General features: G+C 36.5%; 1 protein-coding gene across 2 annotated transcripts in view; it reads left to right on the forward strand.

The window, feature by feature from the left end:
- Positions 1 to 26,485, forward strand: part of RAB3GAP1 (RAB3 GTPase activating protein catalytic subunit 1) — a 112,664-nt gene that overhangs the window by 47,185 nt on the left and 38,994 nt on the right. For both annotated transcript variants that reach the window (XM_015109969.3, XM_077956911.1), the window contains 6 exons: positions 10,851 to 10,970; positions 12,923 to 13,088; positions 18,467 to 18,566; positions 21,799 to 21,880; positions 23,904 to 23,972; positions 24,306 to 24,379. In XM_015109969.3, the coding sequence (XP_014965455.3) occupies positions 10,851 to 10,970; positions 12,923 to 13,088; positions 18,467 to 18,566; positions 21,799 to 21,880; positions 23,904 to 23,972; positions 24,306 to 24,379 (611 nt within the window). The remainder of the gene's footprint in view (positions 1 to 10,850; positions 10,971 to 12,922; positions 13,089 to 18,466; positions 18,567 to 21,798; positions 21,881 to 23,903; positions 23,973 to 24,305; positions 24,380 to 26,485) is intronic.

Genomic DNA, 26,485 nt, shown 5'->3' on the forward strand with positions numbered 1-26,485 from the left:
CTTTTATTCAGCAAACATTATTTTTAAACATTTACTGTGATCCAGATACAGGAATTTCAAGGATAGAACATGGTTCCTGCCTTAGTAATCTTTGGGATTAGTAGAAAGACAGATAAGGGACTAGACAACAATAACATTTTGTGATAAATGCTCTCATAGAGGGCAGAATACAGGTTTGATGGAAACTCATAAGAGGTACCTGTAATTCAGACAGATTAAGTCAGGACAATGTTTCTAGACAAGGTACACCTGAATCCTGAAAGACACGTGAGAATAAGCCAGGTGAATAAGGTTAACTAATAAGTTAGGTAAAAAGATACTTGAGGCAGAATTAGTAGAGGTGATGATGTTTAAATGAACTTTTGAAACTTGTAGGTAGTTTGGTAAGGTTGGGTATAGCAGTAGAGGGTTGGGAATGGGAAACGATGAGAAGGACTTTGGTATATGGGTATTTTAAGACTAATGTGAACCGGACATCTTAAGAGGATTTCGTAATGTTCTCTTTCTGTTTTATTCATATAATTTTTATTGTAATTGCTAATAAATACATTTCTCAAAAATTTCAAGGATACAAATTACTTGTAATGCTTCAGAGATACTGAAGAATAACAGACACAGAAGTTTTCACCTATACATTTATTTAAATTTGAATTTTAAAAAGTTAAACCAGAATTAAAGCAATGACAGTGAAAATTTGAAAATGATTTTGCAATATATGCATCTGTACTTATTTATACCATAAATATACAACTAGTATAGATTGACCCTGTCAGAGTGATTTTAAAATAATGTATGATTAATTTATATTTTCAAATCAATTCTAGAAAATAGATTTTTGGTATTTATGTCCAATGCTCAATTTTGGTAGTTCAAGTTGAACTATTGATCTATATCTATTTTGAGATCTTCTGGCTTCAGTTTTCATATCAAGCACCTCCCAGATGAGCTCCAAGCCTATTTAACTTTGTTAAGGGTATTTTATAAAGGTGGACTTTAAAAGATATATGGGCATGATAAATTTTATGTTCTTGGCAATGTAATTGATCTTAATGATGTGTTTTACTGGATGTGTTTCACCCTTCTAATATACCTATCCTTTAAATACTTTTCTTTTTTTTCCTTTAAATATCTTCTAGTGGGTGTTTCCTGAAACCATCATTACAGATTTTTTCTCTTGATTATTATGCTTCATGATAATATAAATAGCCCTGGAAATGACACAGACTTTAACCGTAGCAAACATTTATGTCCAAATGGAAATTCATGAGCAGAGATTTTAATAGGAAGGTGTGGTAGGCAAGATAATGAACCCTGCTAGCCCCCAGAGATGGTCCATGACCTAAATCTTAGAACCTGTGAATATAAATTATGTGGCAAAAGGAATTAAGGGAGCATATGGTATTAACATTGCTTAACAATAGACTTTAAGGTAGGGAGATTTATCCTGGATTATCTGGGTGGACCCAGTATAATCACAGGAGTTCTTAAAAGTGGAAGAGGGAGACAGAGGAGAGTTAGTGTCATAGCAGTATGAAAAGAACTGGTCCCAGTGATGTAGGTTTTTAAGATGAAAGAAGAGGGCCATGAGCCAAGTAATGAGGGTAAGCCTCTAGAAACTGGAATGGGTTCTCCGCTAGAGCCTCCCGAAGGGATACAGCCTTGCTGCCACCTTGAATTTAGCCTCGTGAGACCTGTTTCAGACTTCTGACCTGCAGAACTATAGGATGATCAATCTTTGTTGTTTTAAGTCACCAAACTTGTAATAATTTATTACAGCAGCAATATGAACTAATACAGAAAGTAACAGTGTGAAAGCTGTAGATGCCTGGAGAGGCTCCATTGAGAGTTGAACAATATACTGAAAGCACAGCTAGGTTTAAGGGAGGACACATTTTTGTCCCCATGGCTCTGCCTTTGTGTCGGGCGTTGTCTTTGGGCCTTTAGCGTTAGTCATGCTTTGTTGGTCACCACAAAGGAACAATCCACAAATAATCTTGTGAAGACTGTGTAGTTGAATAATTATTATGGCTTTTAAGAAATATTCATTTTCGGCTGGGTACGGTGGCTCATGCCTGTAATCCCAGTACTTTGGGAGGCTCAGGCGGGTGGGTCACGAGGTCTGGAGTTCAAGACCAACCTGGCCAACATAGTGAAACCCTGTCTCTACTAAAAATACAAAAATTAGCTGGACGTGGTGGTGCACGCCTGTAGTCCCAGCTACTTGGGAGGTTGAGGCAGGAGAATTGCTTGAACCCAGGAGACAGAGGTTGCAGTGAGCCAAGATCGTGCCACTGCATACCAGCACGGGCAACAGTGTGAGACTCCATCTCAAAAAAAAAAAAAAGAAAAGAAAGAAAGACTCATTTTTGTGATTTTTTTTCAGTTTTCAACCACAAATTACTAGATGTACAATGAAACAGGAAAGTGTGACCCATGCAAGGGGAAAAAATAGTAGAAATGGGCTCTTAGTGGGTCTTGATATTAGATTTAGCAATAACATCAAAACATTTATTACAAGTATGTAGAGAGAATTGAAGGGAAGGGTTTTCGAAGAATTAAATACTAACAATGAGTTACATAGGAATCTCAATAAATAGAAACTATAATAAAGAACCAAATGGTGGCCAGTTGTGGTAGCTCATGCCTATAATCCCACCACTTTGGGAGGCTGAGGTGGGCAGATCACTCGAGGTCAAGAGTTCAAGACTAGCCTGAGCAACATGGTGAAACCCCGTCTCTACGAAAAATACAAAAATAAATAAATAAATAAATAAAATTAGCTGGGTGTGGTGGTATGGGTAGCCCATAGTCCCAGCTACTCGGGAGGCTGAGGTAGGAGAATCACTTGAACCCAGGATGGGGAGGCTGCAGTAAGTTGAGATACTGCCATGGCACTCCAGCCTGGGCAGCAGAGTGAAACTCCATCTCAAAAAACAAAACAAACAAAACAACAACAACAACAACAAAAAACAAATGGAAACTCCAGAGTTGAAAAGTATAATTGAAATGCACTTTCTTCACATGAGCTCAAAAGCAGATCTGAGATGATAGAAGAAAGAGTTGGGAGATTTGAAAGATTAACAGAAATTGTCCAGTCCGAAGAGCAGAGAAAGAAGTTTGGAGAAGACAAAAGAACAAAACCTCTGAGATCTGTAGGTCAGTGTCAAGTGTTCCAAAGCATGCATGTAATGGGACTCCCAGGTGAAGAGAAAGAAAGTGGTAGAAAAACAAATTTGAAGAAATAATGGCTGAGAATTTTCCAAATTTGATTAAAAACACTCAGAACCAGAAGTCTTAGTGAATTTTAAGTAGGATAAACACAAAAGAGAACCACCCCCAGACATAGTATGGGCAACCTGCTGAATCCCTAGATGGAAAGAAAATCTTGTAGGCAGCAAGAGAAAAATGACTTGTCATTTACAAGAGAACAATACTCTTGACTGACTTCTCATCAGAAACAATGGAGGCCAGAGGACAGTGCAGTGACACAAAGTTCTGAAAGGGGGGAAAAAGAAACCATTGTTGACCAAGAATTCTATATCCAGTGAAACTATATTTCAAAAATAAAGGTGAAATAATGACATTGTCATGTAAACAAAGATTGACAGAATTCATCCTTGCCTTACAAGTAATATTAAAAGAAATAGAGGGTAACTTGAATCCACAGGAAGGAATGAAGAGCATTGGAAATACTCTAGTAAATACAATAAATATATTCTCATAATTTTTAAAAAAAGCGTAAGATTGCTTAAGCAATAGTGACAGCACTGTATTGTTGGGTTTATAACATACATGTAATATGTAATATATATGACAATATCACACAAAGGAAGAGAGGGAGGGAATGGAGCTATACTGTATAAAATTGCTAGATTTACTGGAATAACCTGAATACATTATAAATTAAAGATGTGTATTGTAATATCTAAAAAAATTACTAAAAATAAATTCAAAAAATGAATTGTTGTTTGAACACCTCCAATTTCCCAGGTATTTTTGTAAGTGATAGGTATTTAACTTTTTTATACCATTTTTTTTAAAGGTCCTTAATCTATTTCTTTCTAAAGTAATATATGTGAGAGTTGTAGAATGGGAACATTCAAAGTAAGTGGTATGGTTTTATGATTTGCCTATGTGAGAGTAACAACAAATATATCAAATATTGGCTAACTTTTTGTTGTTGTTACTTTTGGTCTTTATTGGTGCAGAAAAGAAAAATGCATCTGAAACTAAAAATGAATAGTTGATTGTCCTACCTTTCTCATTTGGAGGATGGGATGCTAAGACACATTTATATTTAAATATAGTATTTAGTAGACATATGCAGTCTGTTATTCAGATGAAACAGTTCTTTTATTAAGAAGTGCAATTGTGACATTTTAATTTGTGTTGATACATTTGATCTAATAAATTTAAGTTACTGGGCTAGAAATTGTAGGAACTATAAAGATTTAGTAATGAAACTCACCCTAGTAGGTATGTAGTGGTCTCTGACTGTTTTTTTTGTTTTTTTGTTTTTTTTTTTTTTTTTGAGACGGAGTCTTGCGCTGTCGCCCAGGCTGGAGTGCAGTGGCCGGATCTCAGCTCACTGCAAGCTCCGCCTCCCGGGTTCACGCCATTCTCCGGCCTCAGCCTCCCGAGTAGCTGGGACTACAGGCGCTGCCACCTCGCCCGGCTATTTTTTTTTTTGTATTTCTTAGTAGAGACGGGGTTTCACCGTGTTAGCCAGGATGGTCTCAATCTCCTGACCTCGTGATCCGCCCATCTCGGCCTCCCAAAGTGCTGGGATTACAGGCTTGAGCCACCGCGCCCGGCTGACTGTTGTTTTAATTTCACTTCCCTGATTACATGTGATATGGAACATCTTTTCATATGGTTGTTTGCTATCTTTATATCTTCTTGGGTGAGGTGTCTGGTTGAAGCCTTTGGGCCTTTTTTTTTTTTTTTAAACTTGAATTATGTTCTTATTTTTGAGTTTTAAGAGTTCTCTGTAGATTCCAGAAAACAGTCCTCTATCTGAAATCTTTTGCACATATTTTCTCCCAGACTATGGTTGTCTCTTTCATTCTCTTGACAGTGTCTTTTGCAGAGCAGAAATTTTTAATTTTAATGAAGTCTAGCGTATCAGGTTGTTCTTTCCTGGATTGTGCCTTTGGTGTTGCATCTGAAAGGTCATCAACAAACCCGAAGTTATCTAGATTTTATTCTGTGTTCTAGGAGTTTTATAACTTTTCATTATATTCAGATCTGTAATCCATTTTAAGTTAGTTTTTGTGGAGAATGTAAAGCCTGTCTAGATTAATTTTTTTGCATGTGGATGCCCAGTTGTTCTAGCACCATTTGTTGAAAAGACTATCTCCATTGTATTGCCTCTGTTCCTTTTCAGAGATTAGTTGACTATACTTATGTGGGTTTATTTCTAGCTTCTCTATTCTGTTCCATTGATCTCCATTTGTCTGTTCTTTTGCCGTTACCACACTGTATTGATTTCTATAGCTTTATAGTATTGCTTGAAGTTTGATAGTGTTAGTTCTCCAACTTTCTTCTTCAATATTTTATTGGCTACTTTGAGTCTTTTTTTGCTTCTGCTTATAAACTTTAGAATCAGTTTGTGGATATCCTCATGACAACTTGCTGAGATTTTGATTGAGATTGCATTAAATCTGTAGATGAACTTGGAAAGAACTGATATCTTGATAATATTATCTTCCTATCCGTGAATATAGAATATCTCTTTATTATGTGTGTGTGTGGTGGTATTGGTGGTGGTAACCGTAATTATTTTGCCATTCCTCTGTTGAAAAATATTTAGGTTGTTTCTAGATTTTTACAATTGAATTAAAATATTATAGTGAATATCACTGTATGTACACCTTTTTGCATTTGTATGAATGGTTTTGTAGCATAGATATAAAGATATGTGTACTTCATTTGAGTTTTGTCCATTTTAAATATTGATATATTCTGCCCTTTTGCTCTCCAAAAAATTTTTTTTTAATTTTTTATTAAGAGACAGGGCCTTGCTCTGTCACCAGGCTGGAGTGCAGTGGTATGATCATGACTCCCTGCAGTGTCGACTTCCTGGGCTCAAGTGATCCTCCTGTCTCAGCCACCTGAGTAGCTAGGAGTACAGGTGCACACCACCATGCAAAGCTAATTTTTAAATTTTTTGTAGGGATGGGGTCTCACTATGTTTCCCAGGCTGGTCTTGAACTTCTGACCTCAAGCGATCTTCCCATCTCAGCCTAAAAATGCTTTTAAAGTTTATATCACCACCTGTGGCATATCCCAGCACTCTTGCCAACACTGGAGTCTATCGGTATTTTATATTTTTTGCCATAGTGATATCTTCTTTAATTTTTATTTTTTAATCATGAGATTGAACATCTCTTAATAGACTTATTAACTATTTATATTTCTTATTCTATAAAATGTGTATTAGTTTTTTCTCATTCTTTTATATTTAACTTTTTTATTGTGGTGAAACAACCATAACAAAATTTGCCATTTTAACCATTTCTAACTGTACAGTTCAGTGGTATTGAGTACATTCACATTTTTGTGCAACCACTATCCTCCAGAACTTTATCATCCCATACTGAAACTCTGTAACCATTAAACAATGACTTCTCTCCTCTCCCGCTTAGCCACTGGAACCAGCATTCTACTTTCTCTCTATGACTTTGATTCTTTTAGTACCTCATGTAAGTGGAATCATGTAACATTTGCCCTTTTTTCACTGGCTTTTATTTCACCTAGCATAATGTCTTCTAAGTTCAGCTGTGTTGCAATATGTATCAGATTTTATTCTTTTTAAGGCTAAATAATATTCCATTGTATGTATATACCACATTGATCCATTCATCTGTTGATGGACATTTGGATTGTTTCTCCCTTTTGGCTACTGTGAATAACTCTGTTATGGACATGGGTGCACAAATATCTATTTCAATCTCTGTTTTCATTTCTCTGGATCAAATGGCTAGTGTTCATTTTAAAAAATAATCTATACTGCTTAGCTGTTTTATATTTCTACCAGCAATGCCCAAGGATTTTAATTTCTCTGCATCCTTGCTAACACTTATTGTTGGTTTCTTTGGTAATAGCCATCGTAATGGTTATGAGGTGGTATGTCATAGTAGATCTGATTTGTGTTCCTCTAAGATTAGTGATATTGAGGATTTTTTCATGTGCTTATTTGCCATTTTCATGTTTTCTTTTCTTTTTCTTTTTCTCTTTTTTTTTTTTTTTTTGAGATGGGGTCTTGCTCTGTCGCCTAGGCTGGAGTGCAGTGGTGTGATCTCGGCTCACTGCAAGCTCTGCCTCCTGGGTTCACACCATTTTCCTGCCTCAGCCTCCCAAGTAGTTGGGACTACAGGCACCCACCACCACACCCGCCTAATTTTTTTGTATTTTTTTTAGTAGAGACGGGGTTTCACCATGTTAGCCAGGATGGTCTCGATCTCCTGACTTCATGATCCACCTGCCTCAGCCTCCCAAAGTGCTGGGATTACAGCTGTGGGCCACCGCTCCCAGCCTTTGTATATTTTCTTTTGAGTGACATCGATCCAAGTCCTTTGCCCATTTTAAAATCGGGTTGGTTGTTTTTTTTGTTGTTGTTGATTTTTGCTTTTTTTTTTTTTTAAACCTCCCACTTAATGTTTGTTTACTTTCGATGAAGACATAGTCTCAGGATTCAAGTAGAACTATTGGGGAAAGAGTAATGCCTTATATTGACATTTTGAAGATCATAAAGAAGAGAGTACATTTATCAAGAGTGATGGGGTGATATTTGAGGTAAATCTTTTTTTTTTTTTTTTTTTGAGATGAGGTCTCACTCTGCTTCCCAGGCTGGAGTGCAGTGGTATCATTATGGCTCACTACAGCCTTGACCTTCTCGCCTCAATCTGTTATCCCACATCAGCCTCCCAAGCTGCTGGGACTACAGGTGCTCTCCACCATGCCCAACTAATTTTTACAATTTTTTATAGAGAGTGGGTCTTGCTATGTTGCCTAGGCTGGTCTTGAACTCCTAAGCTCAAGTGATCCTCCTGCCTTGGCCTGCCAAGATACTGGCATTACAGGTGTGAGCCACCACACCTGGCAAGGTAAATCTTTAAATAACTTGTCAGGATTTGGGTATTTACTAATGGTAGTAGAGTGGATGAGAGGGAGATATTTTATCAATAGAAAGAGGAAAGAAAGGCTTAGGGGATAGAAGGTAGATTGCAGATAAATTGCACTTCAGTTTGGCTTGTTATTCATGGCTTGTATACAGTGGCATTGTGTGTGTTTATAGTAAGAAGGTTGGAACAGCTATCAGTGTAAAAATGCAAATGTTATTTTATCCAGCAACCACTAGAAATTTGTTATAGAGATACACATGTAGAAAGACAGTTGCAGTATGGTTGCAGCAGCATAAAACTGGAAATAAAAGTCCTGATCAGTAGGGTACTGTCCTTTGAAAAGAAGCTTTACAAAGTGTATACAAATAGTATAATCATATTTGAGGGTAGGGTGGTTATGCGGTAAATGGAACATTTGTGGAAGAATAACCAAGAGACTGTTGACAGGGATTTTATACAAGTACAGAGGATGGAACAGGGGGATGTTCACTTGTTTTGTTTTGTTTTCTTTCTTCCAGGGACATTTGAAAAAAAGAAAACTATTTTTCAAAGATCTTTAGAGCTTAGTTTTTAAAGCTCTAGATTATTTTCATTATTTTATGCTGTCTCTACATAACTAATTTTGATTTCAGGGCTAGGAGGGTGGAGGTAGGGTAAGGAAATGAAGTAAGTTTTTGTCATGTAAATAATAAACATTATGAATTAGACTTAATTTTTTAAATCATTACTCCTGTTTGGGGGATTTCTTGAGTAGGATGTTTATAAAAATAAGCATTAATAACTCTTTATATACCAGAGGTAATAAATTAGGCAAATGAGTAATATCTCTCATAAGTTATTTTCTTGATTCAAAAAATATTAAATATAAATACATTAAAGAGTGAATAAGAGGGATTTTCAGTAGACAAGATAATCAATTTGACTGTATATTTTCATAAAAGTTTGGCAGCAAATTTGTGACTTTAAAGGATATGGCAACTGAATGAGAAGTTTTAATTAATGTAGATGTCATAGCAAGATTAAGCTGTTTTATGATAATTTTTTACCCCTTTTTAATGTGTTATTGAGTAAAAGAACACAAGAATTCCTTAATTAGGATACTTAGTAAACTGTGTTCTCACATTTAGAAAGGACATATACATCATTGCTGATAATTTTCCTGCAGTTTAGGGAATCTGTCAAACCTTCTTCATTTGCAGACTTAGTGGTATCAGTTCATTAAAGCAAAGTTTCAATACTTGCTTTCTTCTTTTATCTCGTAAACTTAACTTTGAAGGCAAAACTATCGTTTAATGGTCCTTGTGATTTCAGCAAATCGTTTCTTTTTTTCCTTTCAAATATCAGATTTCTTTATTCTTAAAATGTGCTCATTATAGTTTACTTAAATACAAAATATTCACTTTCTTTGCAGGTAAGAAATTTCACTGACATTTCCATGTCAATTAGCTTCTTTTTAATAAAAAAGCTTTCATTAAAAATAAACATTTAAATTACTGAACTATTATATTCATTAGTCTCAATACCTCTTAAAATACTTAAAACTTCAGAAAATAGACTGTAAACCTTGCCCAAAGGTGGCATCCAACTCTGAGCAGGCCACACGGAGTGTGTTAGAGCATGGCCATGCGCATGGCCATACAACCCCTGGGGCCACCTCCACAATGGCTCAGCCCCACCACTGACCCTCTGCTGAAAACCCTGCCCCTCAGCAGGACGCAAGCTTGTCCCCCAAATAGTGGTGACCTCAAACTGCAATATGATGATAAAACCTGCAGCTGACACTGCCCTCCACAAGGGTTCTGGAAAGGCCAGAGCTGGAGACGGTAAACCGCAGCACCGTCCCAGGTCACCCCAGCTAAAGGTATTCAACACCAGCCAAAAGGCTAAAGTTTAGTTAAGGGTTCAAAGGCAAATACACTGAAACCCATATGTAAACCTGCCTGGTTTTCAAGCTGAAAGAGAAACACTTTGGTGTCTTCAATAACTCAGACCTGCACTGGATGAAGCAATGAAGGCAAGGTCACAGCTGCTAAAGCACAGAGGGGTTAAACAGTATGAAACCAGAAGAAACTCTCAAGTGAGAGATGTGAAGCAGCAGACCGAGGCATCAGACACCTCTCCCACCCACACCTCTCCCACCAGACACCTCTCCCACCCACACCTCTCCCACCAGACACCTCTCCCACCAGCTGCAGGGCTCTGGGCAGCGTTCTCAGCCCAGCCATTCTGTGACAGTTGTTTAAGGAATCAGCTGTTGACCTTTTTTCTCAAGCAGCAACAGTGACATCAATATTACAGTGGTCTTATGAATACACCCGTGTGATCAACTTGTTGGTAAACACATGAGTATACAACATAAAGTAGGCAAAGCGGAAAAAGTCTCTCTCACACACACACACACACACACACACACACACACACACACACAGAGAGAGATGGGCATGCAAATATATCTGAGCCTATTTTAGTCGAATCAAATTTAGATTTCAGCAGATTGTTTCTAATTGTTTCTAATTTGTAAAGAATAGAGGGGAACTAGTAGGTGGATGATAGAAGTGCTTCTTAAAATTGAGTTCTTGTAGGTTCGGTTGCCATCAAAAGAAACACCTGTAGTTTGAACCTGACTTGTTAAATTTTCTGTAGGGAAATTTTTTTGTGTTTTTCAAGTAATGGATTTTTGTTCTGAGGTTTCCCCTGTTTAATGCAGTTAATTCTGTTTTTAAGGTATGGGCTGCGTGAGTTCGTGGTGATTGCTCCCGCTGCACACAGTGATGCTGTTCTCAGCGAATCTAAGTGCAACCTTCTTCTGAGTTCTGTTTCTATTGCCTTGGGAAACACTGGCTGGTGAGTGGACGTTTTTTAAAACCTAGACAAAAAAACTGTTTTTAACAGTAATTTATGAAGGCAAACAGTTATTAAATGTTAGCTTTTTTGTTGTAATTAGGAACTTAGTGCATATATATTGTTAAACTAAATTTGTCTTGAGGTTACCTCTGTACCTGCTCCCTGTATAAAGAACTGCTACCTAACTTATTTCATGTACAAACTGAAAGCTTAATTTGGGAGTATACTTTTGGAACAATTCACTGAGTCCCAGCCAATCACAGCAGCTTAGGTTCAGTCAATCACAGGCCAACTGATCAGAGCATGCACAAATAAAGCAAACTCGGAACTGTAACCAATCAAGCTGTTTCTGTACCTTACTTCCATTTTCTGTCTATAAATGCTGCCTGCCCACCTTACAGAGCTGATCTGTCTGAACCTCCACTGGTTCTGAAGACTATGTGATTCTCAACTCATTCTTTGCTCAAATAAATGTTTTATTTATTTATTTATTTTTTTGAGACACAGTCTTGCTCTGTCGCCCAGGCTGGAGTGCAGTGGCACGGTCTGGGCTCACTGCAGCCTCCACATCTTGAGTTCAAGTGACTCTTCTGCCTCAGCCTCCCGAGTATCTGGGAGTACAGGTGTGCACCACCCTTGGCTGATTTTATTTTTATTTTTTAAATTTTCAGTAGAGATGGGGTTTCACTGTGTTGACCAGGCTGGTCTCAAACTCCTGACCTCAGATGATCCACCCACCTCAGCCTTCCAGAGTGCTAGGATTTTAGGCATAAGCTACTGTGCCCTGCCTTAAACTCCATTAAGTTTAATTAGTTGAAAATTTTTCTTTTAACAATATACCTGCATATTTTTATACTGGAATTTGGTATATAAGAACAAAACTAGTAAAACCTAAATGGAGGCCATTTCTAAAGGTAATCTTCCTGAAATAATTCAGTGTGTTATTTGGAATAACTTTTTTAAAAGTTAATTTTCAGTACCTTTAGACCCTATTCTTAATTGGAAGTATTGAAGAAGATGAAATTTGTTTAATCACTATTCTGCTGTTTTGAATTGTATTTCATTTGCGTATTGAATAGACTATGATACTCTAAATCTACTGGGGAATAATTAATTTATTTTAGTGGATGTACTCCGTGGTGTATCCCAAGTGAATAATTTTGCTAGAATAGTTACTGCTGTAGGATTATTAACTTGGGGATGTATCTGTGCAGTCCTTTCTTGTTATTTAAGGTAGTTGTGTGCTTTAAAGTTGCCACCAACACTAAGTTATCAATTCCTCACCTATTTCTCCAAGGAGAAATGCGGTTCCTTCGAGCTTCTGGCCACATTTTTTGTCAACCAGTTAATACATAACCTTCTCTTATGTGTGTTTCTGTTTAAAGATAGCTTATTTAATATACAATGTTGAGTCATTAACATTGAACTTGTAGCCAAAAGCGATGTAACTTGTGCATGAACGACGCTTCTGGGAAAATGCATGTATTAACATGTATTTTCTCTGTAAGGCACATCACAACCTCCTTGTGCTTAGGAGCCCTACTTTGTCTTTAAATGATGTGAAAAATATTTCACCACAATATTGGCTTAATTTATATTGTTTAATACCTGTGAGTTAGGTTTTATTATTAATTTGGAAAGACTAATATGAAATAATCACTTTTATGCAAGACAGTTTTCATTCTGATGTTTTCTGACTTTTAGTTGGCTGTTCTAAAACAATTTTTCAGACTAATCAAAGTACTTCTAGATGATAGTTTCTGTAGTTTAGTAGTATAGGGAGAAAAAGGAACTCAGAATGTCTTTGTTATAAACACAAACCTGTGTTTTTGTTGTGTTTCCAGTTTAGCGCTTTTAAATTCTTGAGATTAAAATAATTTGGAAAAAATTTGAGGTTCAGGTTTAATGTTTAATGAGCTTGTATTCTATTCCTATTTAATCATGTCCTGCAGTCAGGTGCCACTCTTCGTGCAAATTCACCACAAATGGCGAAGAATGTATGTAGGAGAATGTCAAGGTCCTGGTGTACGAACTGACTTCGAAATGGTTCATCTTAGAAAAGTGCCAAATCAGTACACTCACTTATCAGGTCTGCTGGATATCTTCAAATCAAAGATCGTGAGTTGGGATTGATATTATCAGTCTTATCCGAGATCCAGATAAAAGTAGAGATTTGATCATTTTTTTCAGCATATAGAAACAGTTCTCTATAATATTGATAATGTAATTGCTTGGAAGAAAGCTTTAAGTGACTACACAAATTACTTTGTAATTTCAAATAAACAAAATATCCAGTTATATTTGTAGTGTACTAATGCTAAAGCAACAACTGACTTGTTTGTTTGTTCGGTCTGTTAGCATTTATTGACCGTGTATCTTTTACTCCTTGTCCTCTGTTGGCAATATTGCCAGTCTCCCAAGCTTAGTGGGGCTCAGGTAGCTGCTTGTTTGAGCATTTGAAGCATTTGACTATGAACTCCTTAAGGTCTAAACCCTTTGGGTTCTGAATTGCATTTTTTCCCTCAAATCTTTCTTTGATTTAATTTTCATGGTTAATCTGGCTTATATCCTAGGCCTGAGAGCAGCAGGGCTAAATGGGACATGCTAAATATATTCTTATATTCTATAACAACACTGTCTGTAGCTATGGAGGACTTGCCTGTGCTGCTCTGGGGGGCTTGGGGGAATGGGGCTGATTAGGGCTTAAGTTGAGGAGCTGTTTGTGAATACCTCTAGAAGATAGAGAAAGCTAGATAACCAAGTAGTGGAGGGGATCCTCTACTTAGAGAAATATTACTCTTAGGTTATTAGGATGCTGATTTAAATTTGGAGTATGTTAAGTGCTGAACATGACACTATCTCACAGTTGATTAATAAACTGACATGTGTCGTGTGATGGCTGTTAATCGCATTTGGCCACTTATGTGAGATAGTGGCAGCTTTAGCACTTAAATATATAAGTATATTGATTAGGATATTGATTATATGTATATTATAATGAAGTATATTGATTATAAGTAAATATATTAATTTTGATATATAATTACATATGTGGCATTCCTGTCAAAATGTTTAACATACTATAAATCAAACCATGAGGAAGCAATCACATATTTCCAAAGTGAGCCCTGTTTTGTAGCAGTAACTGGTCAGTATGATGATAGGCAAAATAAAGACTGGAAGCAATTTAGATTTAAGGAGATAATGGGACCTGACAGCTACATGCAACGCATGATTCTTGATTGGATCCTTTATCAAAACAAAATAGTCAGTAAGGACATTATTGGGACAATTGGGATGATTTTAATATGGACTGTATATTGAAAATAGTATCAATGTTAAATTTATTGAGTGTGATAATTATAGTTGTATAGAATAATGTCCTTGTTCTTAGGAATTACATGCTAACGTATTTAAGGGTGAATTGTTATAATGCCTACCTTTTTCAGAAGATTCAGCCAAAAAAATGTCATATGCTTAATATATATATGTGTATGTGTGGCAAAGTGTTAATGATTATGAGCTCTGTGAAAGTCATATGGGTGTTCATTGTACTAGTTTTCCAACCTTTCTGAAGGTTTGAGAATTTTCAAAAGAAAAAGAATTCTAAGAAAAAATTGCTGAAATTTATTTTTACATAGGTAACATTTGTTAGAAAGATATTTAGGATTAGAATTTAATCATAAAGATATGTTTTTAGTGTTGAGGACCTAAATAGTGTGCTGGTAGGATTATTAGCAACTACATAAATCCCTTTGATGTTAAAAAAATGTAATGCATTTACCAGGTTAGGAAATTAAAGTAAAAGCTTCTTTTACCTCTCCACCTGTCTCCTCAAAGTGACAACTGTTAGCAGTGGCTTGTGATTATCTCCATTAGAAAAATTACAGATGCTTCGATTTTAGAGAATTCCATGTATATATGTAATATTCTTTTCAAAAACCTTCTGGGCTCTGAAGTGCTGTGGGTACTGTTTAATTCCACATATAGTTTGGGAAATTTTTGTAAAAGGCAAGTATGTATTAGTATCTTCTCCATTATTTTTCCTTTGCTCTTACCATAAGTCTTCAATTATATTTAAAATTTTTAGATCAAGTTTCTGGTCACATGGAAATATCAATGCCTCATTTCTTCTTCTTCTTCTTCTTCCTCTTCCTCCTCCTCTTCCTCCTCCTCTTCCTCTTCTTTCTCTTCCTCTTTTCTTTTTTTTTGAGACAGGGTCTCACTCTATCACCCAGGCTGCAGTGTAGGGCATGATTATGGCTCACTGTAGCCTCAACCTCTTGGGGTCACTGAATCTTCCCACCTCTGCCTCCTGAGTAGTTGGGACTGTAGGTGTGCATCACCACATACAGCTAATCTTCATATTTTTTGTAGAGACAGGGTTTCACCATGTTGCTCTGGCTGGTCTTAAACTCCTAGGCTCAAGCAGTCCGCCTGCTCAGCCTCCCAAAGTACCAAGATAACGGGTGTGAGCCACTGCGCTGGGCCTTAGTCTTTCTTCTTAAGAAATCATTAATGAATATTATCTTCAGATCTTTTATGTCACATCTCTTTTTTGAAGGTAGGGAATACATTGATCTCTGGAACCCAACTTAGATCTTGGCTATTTATTAGCAGTACTTTAAAAAAAGTTTTTAATCAGTTTATCTCATCATCTGACAAACCTAAAACTTATTTTTTTGATAAGAAACATCTCTCAAAATTGATTTGAGAAAATTGAATTTAAGAGCTGGTTTGGGCGCTTAAGTTTAATCCTGTAAATATTTGAAAACTCTCAACTTCATCGTCTTTTCTTTTTCAGTTTAGACATTCTTAGTTCTTGAGATGTTCTTTACATTTTATGGTATTATATTATGACTGTTGATTTGGATGTTTGTCTCTTTTAGAACTACTTTTTTATGTTTTGAGAAGTTTAGTTTGTAGGCTCATTTTGAATGAGTTTCATTTTAAATTTTTAATGTTCACTCCCATCCATCCTGTCTAGTGATTTTGTAGTTTTATGGTTACTCCCTACCTGCAGAATATTTCAGAACTAGGTCTTAAAATAGTGGTTGGAGTCTCTTGCTCTGTAGTAATGTTGGGGTTTTGATAACTGGTCTTAGAATCTTGGGTTGCTTGCTCACCACATGCAGGTGAGGGTTTTTTCCCTTCACACAATAGCCCCCAGTCCCATACCTTCCAATAAAGCCGTTGTGCCAAGCAGGAGTGACCTGTCCCAATGTCTGGCTTAAGCAGAGAGTCTTGCAATGCCCTCATTCTGGACTGAGCCCTTTTGGTTTCATCCTAGATTGTCAGTGCCGCCTTCCATACCTTAAGGCATGTGCCTTGAACCCCAGTTATCCTCCAGGGTCTACAAAGATATTTCCATCATTTTTCATCCTAATCCTTCCTTCCTTCCTTCCTTCCTTCCTTCCTTCCTTCCTTCCTTCCTTCCTTCCTTCCTTCCTTCCTTCCTCCCTTCCTCCCTCCCTCCCTCCCTCCCTCCCTCCTTTCTTCCCTTCCTCCTTCCTTCCTTCCTTCCTTCCTTCCTTCTTTCCCTCCCTCCCTCCTTCCTTCCTTCTTTCTTACTCTCTCTCTCTTTCTTTCTCTCTCTCTCTCTCATCTCTGTCTCTCTCTCTCTCTCTCCCCTTTCTTCCTTTCCTTTCCTTTCCTCCCTCCCTCCCTCCCTCCCTTCTTTTCTTTTCTTTTCTTTTCTTTTCTTTTCTTTTCTTTTCTTTTCTTTTCTCTTCTCTTCTCTTCTCTTCTCTTCTCTTCTCTTCTCTTCTCTTCTCTTCTCTTCTTTTCTTTCTTTTCTTTTCTTTTTTTTTGAGATGGGGTCTTACTCTATCATCCAGGCTGGACTGCAGTGGTGAGGCACTGCAACCTCTGCCTCCCGGGATCAAGCGATTCTCCTGCCTCAGCCTCCCAAACAGCTGGGATTACAGGCACACATCACTACTGCCCGGCTAGTTTTTGTATTTTTAGTGGAGATGGGGTTTCACCATGTTGGCCAGACTGGTCTTGAACTCCTGACTTCAAATGATCCACCCGCCTTGGCCTCCCAAAGTGCTGGGATTACAGGCGTGAGCCACCGTGCCTGGCCCTAATTCTTTATTTCTGGGAATCTGTTTTTGTATTTATCTGTGTGACTGGATCAGAGGTCATGTGTCAAAGTGGCCTTGTTATGGCTTCTAGAACATTTACCCCTTATTATAGGTGAATGCTCATTTGATCTCTGGACATGACTAAAAAGTTGATACACTGACCAGCCAAAATCTCACCTTGCTGTTGGGCACAGGAGCCCAAAACTGAATTCAGTTTTTTGGGAGCAGCTATCTACTCTTGTGACTTCAGACTGAGTTTGTGTTCTTAAAGCTACTAGTGACATTTATAGATGCTGCTGCTGAGCTAAATGTAAATGTCATGTATTCCTTTGCCACTCAAAGTGTAGTCTCCTGAACAGCAGCATCTGGAAACTGGTTAGATATGCAGAAGAGTATTGAATCTGCATTTCACAAGTTCCCTAGGTGATTCCTATGCATATTTAAGTCCTATTTTATATTAGTTCAGATTAAGCATTATGAAGGAAAGCTGAGGTCATAGGATGTTTAAATGACAGTATTAGGTTTTGTGATTTTTCATGAATTGACAGATAAATCTAAGTTTTCTTTTGTTAACTGATTCGTTAATCTATTTTGTGTGAGTGAGCATTCATTTCTCTTAGTCTGAAATTTTGGTTAAATATTCAAGGTTGGCTTTCATTTGAGTTTATTTTCATTTAAAAGAAAGAAGAGACATTCTCTCCCCAAACCAAGTCTTATACTTTTCTAATACTTTTACTTATTTGAAAAATGAATCACCTTTTTTTCACATTTAATATGTCTGAAGTGAATAGTAAGAAATGGTGTTTTATGATTAAAACAGTAAAAGATACTTTAAAGAACATTTTGCTTAATAGAATGTAATATCTCTTTTTCTAATAACAGTTTAAACAGCTTTATTTTAAAGCTATGACATTGTTTTAGAAACTTTTTTTAGCTACATCAAATGAAAACATTTGTGGAAGCAGTATGCAGAAATTATGGAAATCCTTCTGTACACACAAATATGTGGACAAAAATACAGTGATTCTTTGGAAAGTTTACTTTTCCATTTTTAAAAACCCGGTCTCACAATTGCCAGTACTGTTGCTTAGTATAGGATCTTTCCTCTTGTTCATCCCTGATCCACTTCTTGAGCTTTTGGACTGTGAAAATTTCTTCTGTGAAAAGGATTTCCTAAGTTTTGCATCTGTGGCTCTAATGACTTCAGTGACTTATTTTTCCTTTCGAATGGCTAGAATATCATGTTTTTAATAACTAGAATATGCACCCTGTTGTTTAACACTAGAATCTGAAAATCCAGGTTTCATAAAGGTAGTATTAATCCGTTCCATAAGTTTGAAATTTTGATGTTGAATTAATACGAAAGGGTACCAGCATTTACATGATATTGTCTTTGCATGTATTTCCTAGGGATGTCCTTTAACTCCATTGCCTCCAGTTAGTATTGCTATTCGATTCACCTATGTACTTCAAGATTGGCAACAGTATTTTTGGCCTCAGCAACCTCCAGGTGAGAGCATTTAGAACTATATTTAACTTACTGAATATAAATGGAAAAGAAGATACATTCAGAAATTACAGTTACTTAACAAGAGTTTCAAGTGTTTTACATTAGAAATATTTGTGATTCATTTTAAATGTAATATTGTTGCTTTCATTGCCCTTATCATTTTTTTTCTCTTAAAGAAAAACTGTGGGTTTTCTAGAGATAGTAATACTCTATGTTTGACAATCTGTCTTTAAAAGCCTTATATAAGGCACCCCTTGCTGTGGCACATCATATGCCATAAATGTAGCGAATGATTAACATGTCTGTTTTTAGACTATTATAAGAGCAGAGCTGTTCTCAGCTCACCCTCATAAAATGAGAACAGACATGCAAAAAACTTTAAAGAGAGTATTGTTTCAAGAAAGGGGGCTAAACAAGGAAAGCAGAGAAGAAAAATATATGTAGGGGAAAATAATAATTAACTTGTATGTTATAGAAATATAATCAAAATCAATTTGCCTGCTTACCCTTGATAAACAGATTCATTCAACAATTATTAATTATTAACCTGTAATAGACTAGGCAGTGCTAAGGACAGCAATATGAACAACACATTACCTCAGTTTCATGGACATATGTCCTAATTAACATTTTGATTCATGAGTGTTTCTTTCATATGTTTGATTATATTGAAGCCCATCTAATAAGGAATATAACACAAACTTATAAAATACAAGAATTTCACTAGCTTGAAAACATTTTTTAATCTACCTCCCCTAAAGAGAAATAAAATAAACTAATATTCTTTATTGTTTATTTTTGTTCTAAGTAGTTGGCTAGTTATAGGATTGAAAATAATTGGTAGGCATGAGATGATATAAAAATTAATATAATACAGGCCAGGCATGGTGACTCACACCTGTAATCCCAGCACTTTGGGAAGCCAAGGCAGGCAGATGACCTGAGGTCAGGAGTTCAAGACCAGCCTGGCCAACATGGTGAAACCTTGTCTCTACTAAAAATACAAAAATTAGCCAGGTGCAGTGGCAGGAGCCTGTAATCCCAGCTACTCGGGAGGCGGAGGCAGAAGAATCCCTTGAACCTGGGAGGTGGAGGTTGCAGTGAGCCGACATTGTACCACTGTACTCCAGCCTAGGTGACAGAGTGAGACTCTGTCTCAAAAAAAATTTTTTTTTAATGTAATATATCCTTAGCTTTTGGCAGTTATATGTACTACTACTATTTTATTTTATATATCACAAAATAATTTGCAACTCTAATGTACACTATGAAAGGACCGTATCTAAACTACAACAGAGAAATAAAAGCTAAGCTTTAGATTTATATCAGAAGAAACATGCAAATGTTTGTGTTGGTGATTTTAGTTCCCAGATAACAGTACCCACTGGACAAGTTATAGTATACATCTAGTTAGAAGTTTCCATTCTTATCTTACTTTTTTTTTCCCCCAAGGCTACTCTCTTACAAAGCAGTTTTAAAGCTTTCCTAAGGTAGTGTTGTCTGCTGGTGATCTGTGAAGAAGCCCAAGAGTTAGAACCTTAGCATTATAAGATTGCCAATAAGGTCTTTGTTAATCTTCCATTGTCAAGTTTTTAAAATGGGGATTAAAAATATTAACCTTCTCCCTCAGTAAGTTGAAAGTCATATAAATTCTTAACATTTTCCTTTATAAGGGGAAAGGGACTGAACATGTAATATAATATGGACAAGACACTGTGCTTTTCATATTTTATATCCTATTTTGTATAATTTTCACTTACCTATGAGACAATTATTATTATTATCTTTTGTTTTTTGAGAGAGTCTTGCTCTGTCACCCAGGCTGGAGTGCAGTGGCATGATCTCGGCTCACTGCAACCTCTGCCTCCTGGGTTCAAGCGATTCTCCTGCCTCAGCCTCCGCCTCCTGAGTACAGGTATGCGCCACCATGCCTGGATAATTTTTGTATTTTTTAGTAGATATGGGGTTTCACCATGTTGGCCAGGTTGATCTCGAACTCCTGACCTCAGGTGATCCACCCTCCCCAGCTTCCCAAAGTGCTGGAATTAGAGGTTTGAGCCATTGTGCCCGGCCCAAGACATGTATTATTATCCTTCTTAGAGATGTAAGTTTCTTAGATTGTAAGTTTTTTAAAGAACTCACGTAAGTGGCTTAAAGTCATATGGTCACCATGTGATAAAGTTTGCGTACAAACACTAGTCAAACTCCAAGCCCAATACGCTTTTCATTCCACGAGTTGCTTCTCCCTTTTTAATTCAGCTAAAACAGTTATATTTTAGTAATAATTTTTAATTTACTAATTTATAAAAATGTGCTCGTAATTTTGAACTTTTACAAACTCACTTGTAACAATGCTAGTCATTGTGATCTTTCTTATTATAAGCATTCTTTAGCTGGAAAAATGGAATTGACTTGAGAAAATTTACCGAATCAAGTAATTGATTCATATTTGATGACTAATTTTAAATCATTTACTTAGGATGTAGATAAATATCAGATGTGATTTTAGCAAATATGGGAAGTTTTCTTAACTCAGTAGGCTTTAATTTTAGGAAATGCTTGTGTAATGTGAATAATTAAACATCACAATTTGTATTATTTCAAAGAGAAAAAAAATTCTTTTGATGACTTTTAGAAATGCTTATTACTTCCTCAGGAGAGACAGAACTAAGAGGAATGATTTACCTTCTAAGTTCTCTTCTAGTCTAGTGTGCCATTCATAATGGAAAGGAGGTTCTTTTCTGATCTTTATATATTTCCATTTACTGTCAACCAAAATATAATGTTATTAATGATGACAAATGTACTAATTTCCTATTCAGAAATTACTGACAGCAAAACTGATTAATGTAGTTGGTGAATAGATTTTTAAATACTTGGATACTCTTTTTGGATTATATTAATTACATTCTTTTAAAATGCAAAAAAATTACAGAAGTAATATTCTCTTGAGTAATATTTAAGGAATATTTGAGAAGGGCAAAGTTTAAAATACATGGCCTGAATGAAATATTGGATAAATAGGAAATAAGTGTGCCCTTTTACTATAACGTTCTCTGGGGAAGTCAAATATTTGTTAGACTACGTATGCTGTAACTTGCTCTAACTTGCTAACTTGCTATATGTGTTCTCTTGTAGACACTTTTAAAGCTATAATATTCCAAAGGGCTGAGCTAGAATAGACTCTTCTGTATTTTTTCCCAAATGATGGAAAAATATTTCTTTTGTTTAGACATAGATGCCCTTGTAGGAGGAGAAGTTGGAGGTTTGGAGTTTGGCAAGTTACCATTTGGTGCCTGCGAAGATCCTATTAGGTGAGAATTTCAACCTGTCATTTGAATTGTGGGAATATTTTACTTCAAATTTATATTGATATTGATTTTACTGTGCTTTATGATGCTATAGCCTGCTGGGATGAATGTAGTACTGGAAATAAAGAAAGATGTACACCTGGGCCAGGCACAGGCTCATGCCTGTAATCCTAGCACTTTGGGAGGCTGCAGTGGGCGACTCCTGAGGTCAGGTATTAAAGACCAGCCTGACCAACGTGGCGAAACCCCGTCTCTATGAAAGAATATAAAAATTAAATGGGTGTGGTTGCGCACACCTGTAATCCCAGCTACTCAAGAGGTTGAGGCACAAGAATCACTTGAACCTGGCAGGCAGAGGTTGCAGTGAGCTAAGATCACACCACTGCACTCCAACCTGGGCAACAGAGCAAGACTCCGTCTCAAAAAAAGAAAGAAAGACCTACATTTGCTTTCTTTATTTTATAATTTTACATGAAAACTTTCTGAGATTTAATATTCATCTATAATTCAGCAAACTGTGTCCTTTGGGCCAGATCTGGCCATTAGCCTGTTTTTGTATGGTCAGTGAAGTCAGGATGGTGTTTACATTTTTAAAGGTTATAAAAGAAAAAAAATAAAACAGACTGTACATGGTTCACAAAGCCTAAGATACTTACTCTCTGGCTCTTTATAGAAAATGTTTGCCAACTCCTGATCTATAACATTTTTGAAACTTGAGATATAATTTACCTGCCATAAAATTCGCTATTTAAAAGTGTACAATTCAATGGTTTTTAATATTTACAGAGCTGTGCAACCATCATAATCATCTAATTCCAGAACATTTTCATAACCTTAAAAAGAAATTCTTCACCTCTTAGCCATCATTTCCCCCTAGTCTCCTCAGCCCTCTGACTCTAGGCAAACACTGATCTACTTTCTGTCTCTTTGAATTTACCTATTCTGGACATTTTGTATAAATGGAATCATACGACATGTGGCTTTCTTTGTGTTTCACTTCTTTTAATTAGCATGTTTTCAAGGTTTGTCCATCTTGTAGCATGAATCAGTACAGTAGTCACCCCTTATCCACAGCTGGTATGTTGCAAGATTCCCGGTGGATGACTGAAACCATGGACAGTACCACACACTAAATACATTGTTTTTTCCTATGCATACATATAAGTAGTAAAATTTAATTTATAAATTTGGCACAGTAAGATTTCCAGGTGATGTAGTAATACAAAATAAATAAATACATAAAATAAATATAAATTAGGCACAGTAAGTGATTGACAATAATAACTAATAATAACATAGAACAGCTATAACAATATACCTTAATAAAAGTTATGTGAATGTGATCTGTCTCTCTCAGTATATCTCATTGTACCATGCACATTCTTCCTTAATAAAAGTTATGTGAATGTGATCTATCTCTCTCAGTATATCTCATTGTACCATGCACATTCTTCTTGTGATCTCTCTGATCACCAAGACAGTTAGTAAGTGAATAACAGGGCAGATAGCATAGACAGTGTAGATACACTGGACAAAGGGATGATTCACCTACTGCGGTGGGATGGCACAAGATTTCACCATGCTACTCAGAACAACATGCAATTTTAAATTTATGGATTTTTTTTTCTGGAATTTTTCACTTAATATTTTCAGACTGCAGTTGAATTAGGGTAACTAAAACTGCAGAAAGTGAGGCTGTGGATAAGGGGGAATTAAGGTACTTCTGTGCTTTTTATGACTGTAAATATACCATTGTATGGATATGCCACATTTTGTTTATCCATTCATTAGTTGGTGGGTTATTTATGCTTTTTGACTATTATGTATAATGAGATTAATGTTTGCAAAACATTAACTTCATAAGAATGTGCTACCATTTGCTAAATAAGTTGTTTCCAGTTTGTTGTATTATAAATAATGCCACTGTAACATACTTTTGTTTTCTTGGAATAGTTTTCTAGAAGTATTAAATATAATTGCTGAATCAGTATTAAAGCTTTTGGTTGTATTTTATGTTTTACTTTAGTGAACTCCATTTAGCTACTACATGGCCTCATCTGACTGAAGGGATCATTGTGGATAATGATGTTTATTCGTAAGTATGTTAAGAGTAGTAATACAATGAGATTAAAAAACTTCAGTAGAATAACTCTCAAATTGCTAGTAATTTTTATGTGCATTTTTTATTGTTTTCTTTTGATTTTAGTGTTCCCTTTTGTGTTTTATTGTCTAAGGACTTTGATTTCTTATGATGTTATTTTTTAAAAACTTATCCAAATGGCTCTATGTATCTGGATAAGAGTAAGTTTAAGGGAGGCTAAATGGATTGCTTGTCCTTCTATGTTTTCATTAGACTGCATTTTAATAAGTTCATGAATCTTGCAGATTGTCATAATTAGGATCTTATGTTTATTGGTTTGCGTTTTAGTGATTTGGATCCTATTCAAGCTCCGCATTGGTCTGTTAGAGTTCGAAAAGCTGAGAATCCTCAGTGTTTGCTAGGTAAGGTGTATAATGCTCCATTCCTGAAATACCACTGATCTGCTTAACTTCCAAATCAGAAACACTGCATACATTCTTTGTACTTTGTCACCTCCTCAGTTAACACCATGTAGGAAAAAAATCATTGCCAGTAGCAGTGAATCCTTTTTTGCATAGTGCCAGCAAATTCTCCATTATTTTCTCATTATCTCAGCTTTATTTTTCTGACGCTCTTTTTTTTGTTTTGTTTTTGAGATGGAGTCTCACTCTGTCACTTAGGCTGGAGTTCTGTGGCGCCATCTCAGCTCACTGCAAGCTCCGCCTCCCGGGTTCACGCCATTCTCCTGCTCAGCCTCCCGAGTAGCTGGGATTACAGGCGCCAACCCCCACGCCCGCTAATTTTTTGTGTTTTTAGTAGAGACGGGGTTTCACCATGTTAGCCAGGATGGTTTTGATCTCCTGACCTCGTGATCCACCCGCCTCGGCCTCCCAAGATGCTAGCATTACAGGAGTGAGCCACCACGCCCAGCCTGAAGAGCACTGTTTTTGATAGTGCACATTAGAGCCCTTCTGTAGAGTTGTGTCACATCTGCAGCCTATTTCTTTTTTTTTTTTTTTTTTTTTTTTTTTTTTTTTTTTTTTTTGAGACAGAGTCTCGCTCTGGCGCCCGGGCTGGAGTGCAGTGGCCGGATCTCAGCTCACTGCAAGCCCCGCCTCCCGGGTTCACGCCATTCTCCTGCCTCAGCCTCCCGAGTAGCTGGGACTACAGGCGCCCGCTACCGCGCCCGGCTAATTTTTTGTATTTTTTAGTAGAGACGGGGTTTCACCGTGTTAACCAGGATGGTCTCCATCTCCTGACCTCGTGATCCGCCCGTCTCGGCCTCCCAAAGTGCTGGGATTACAGGCTTGAGCCACCGCGCCCGGCCTGCAGCCTATTTCTGATATGGGAAAAGAAATGTGAATAATCTTATACACCTCACAAGGTTATTTGAGGGATCAAGTGAAATAACATAAATGGAAGTACTTTGAAAAATATTAATTGCTATTCAGATACTATTATTGTATCTTATGTCTGGGATTCGTCCCCTTCTCTTTTTTTAGGTGTATCTCTTTCATGAAGTCTTTTGAACCCATCTCCTCAATGTGCCTTGTCATCTTTTTCCTCCTTATATTTAGTACCCATAATATTTTCTCCTTTTTTTAATGTTCATCTATGCTACCTTAACTCCCTATCACTTGATATATTACCATTTAACTGATGGAGTTACCAAATATTTATTATGACAGTAATGATGCATTTCTCTAAAGCATTGTTTTCTTGGGCTCTTTATCATTCATATGCTATTTGTCAAATGCTGATTAGTAGTTGCCATTTGTGCTAACTATATAATAGCGAAAACAAAGATGTATAATGTATAAGTCCACCATTGGCGAATTTGTCTGGGGTTTTAGGGCAACAGTGTAGAGTCAATGTCAAGAGTTTTACAGTTGGACAGACCTCAGTTCAAATCCTAGATTGACCACATTGGTCAAGTTTCTTAATCTTTTTAAGCCCCAGAGTCCTCATAAGTAAAATAGAGATAACATTAGTACTTACTTCATAGGGTTATTGGGAGGATCAAATGAGATTATGTACCTGTGTGCATGTATATATATCACATTTAACAGTGCCTTTGTTATAGTAAATGAACAGTAAATGCTTTCTGTTGTTTAATCATTGAATTACTACATATTATGTTTACGTACTAAGTTGCTTCTTAGTAACATTATTATTCCTCATTTTGTGACTCTGTGATATTTGCTGAGGATCTTAGAATTGAAAGTATTCTCATTTTAGTTTAATGTTCCATGATCTTACCTTACTTCTTATAATATTTTGTATGACTAGATTATAGACTTTTCCTACCTTTCTGAGGAAGCCCCCAAAAAGTTATGGGTTAATTCAGAATTAGTTGGTGAATTATAAAATTTAGATGTACTTGATGTATCTTAGTACTGATAGTATTTGTCAAGCATTCCTTTATTTGTGTAAACATTGTTGCTCTTTAGAAGATTCAAATCACTTTACCTCTTTTTATAATAATGACAGACAGCTGGGTGCAATGGCTTATGCCTATAATCCCGGCA

The sequence above is a fragment of the Macaca mulatta genome, chromosome 12 (genome assembly GCF_049350105.2).
Source record: "Macaca mulatta isolate MMU2019108-1 chromosome 12, T2T-MMU8v2.0, whole genome shotgun sequence".
NCBI lineage: Eukaryota > Metazoa > Chordata > Mammalia > Primates > Cercopithecidae > Macaca > Macaca mulatta.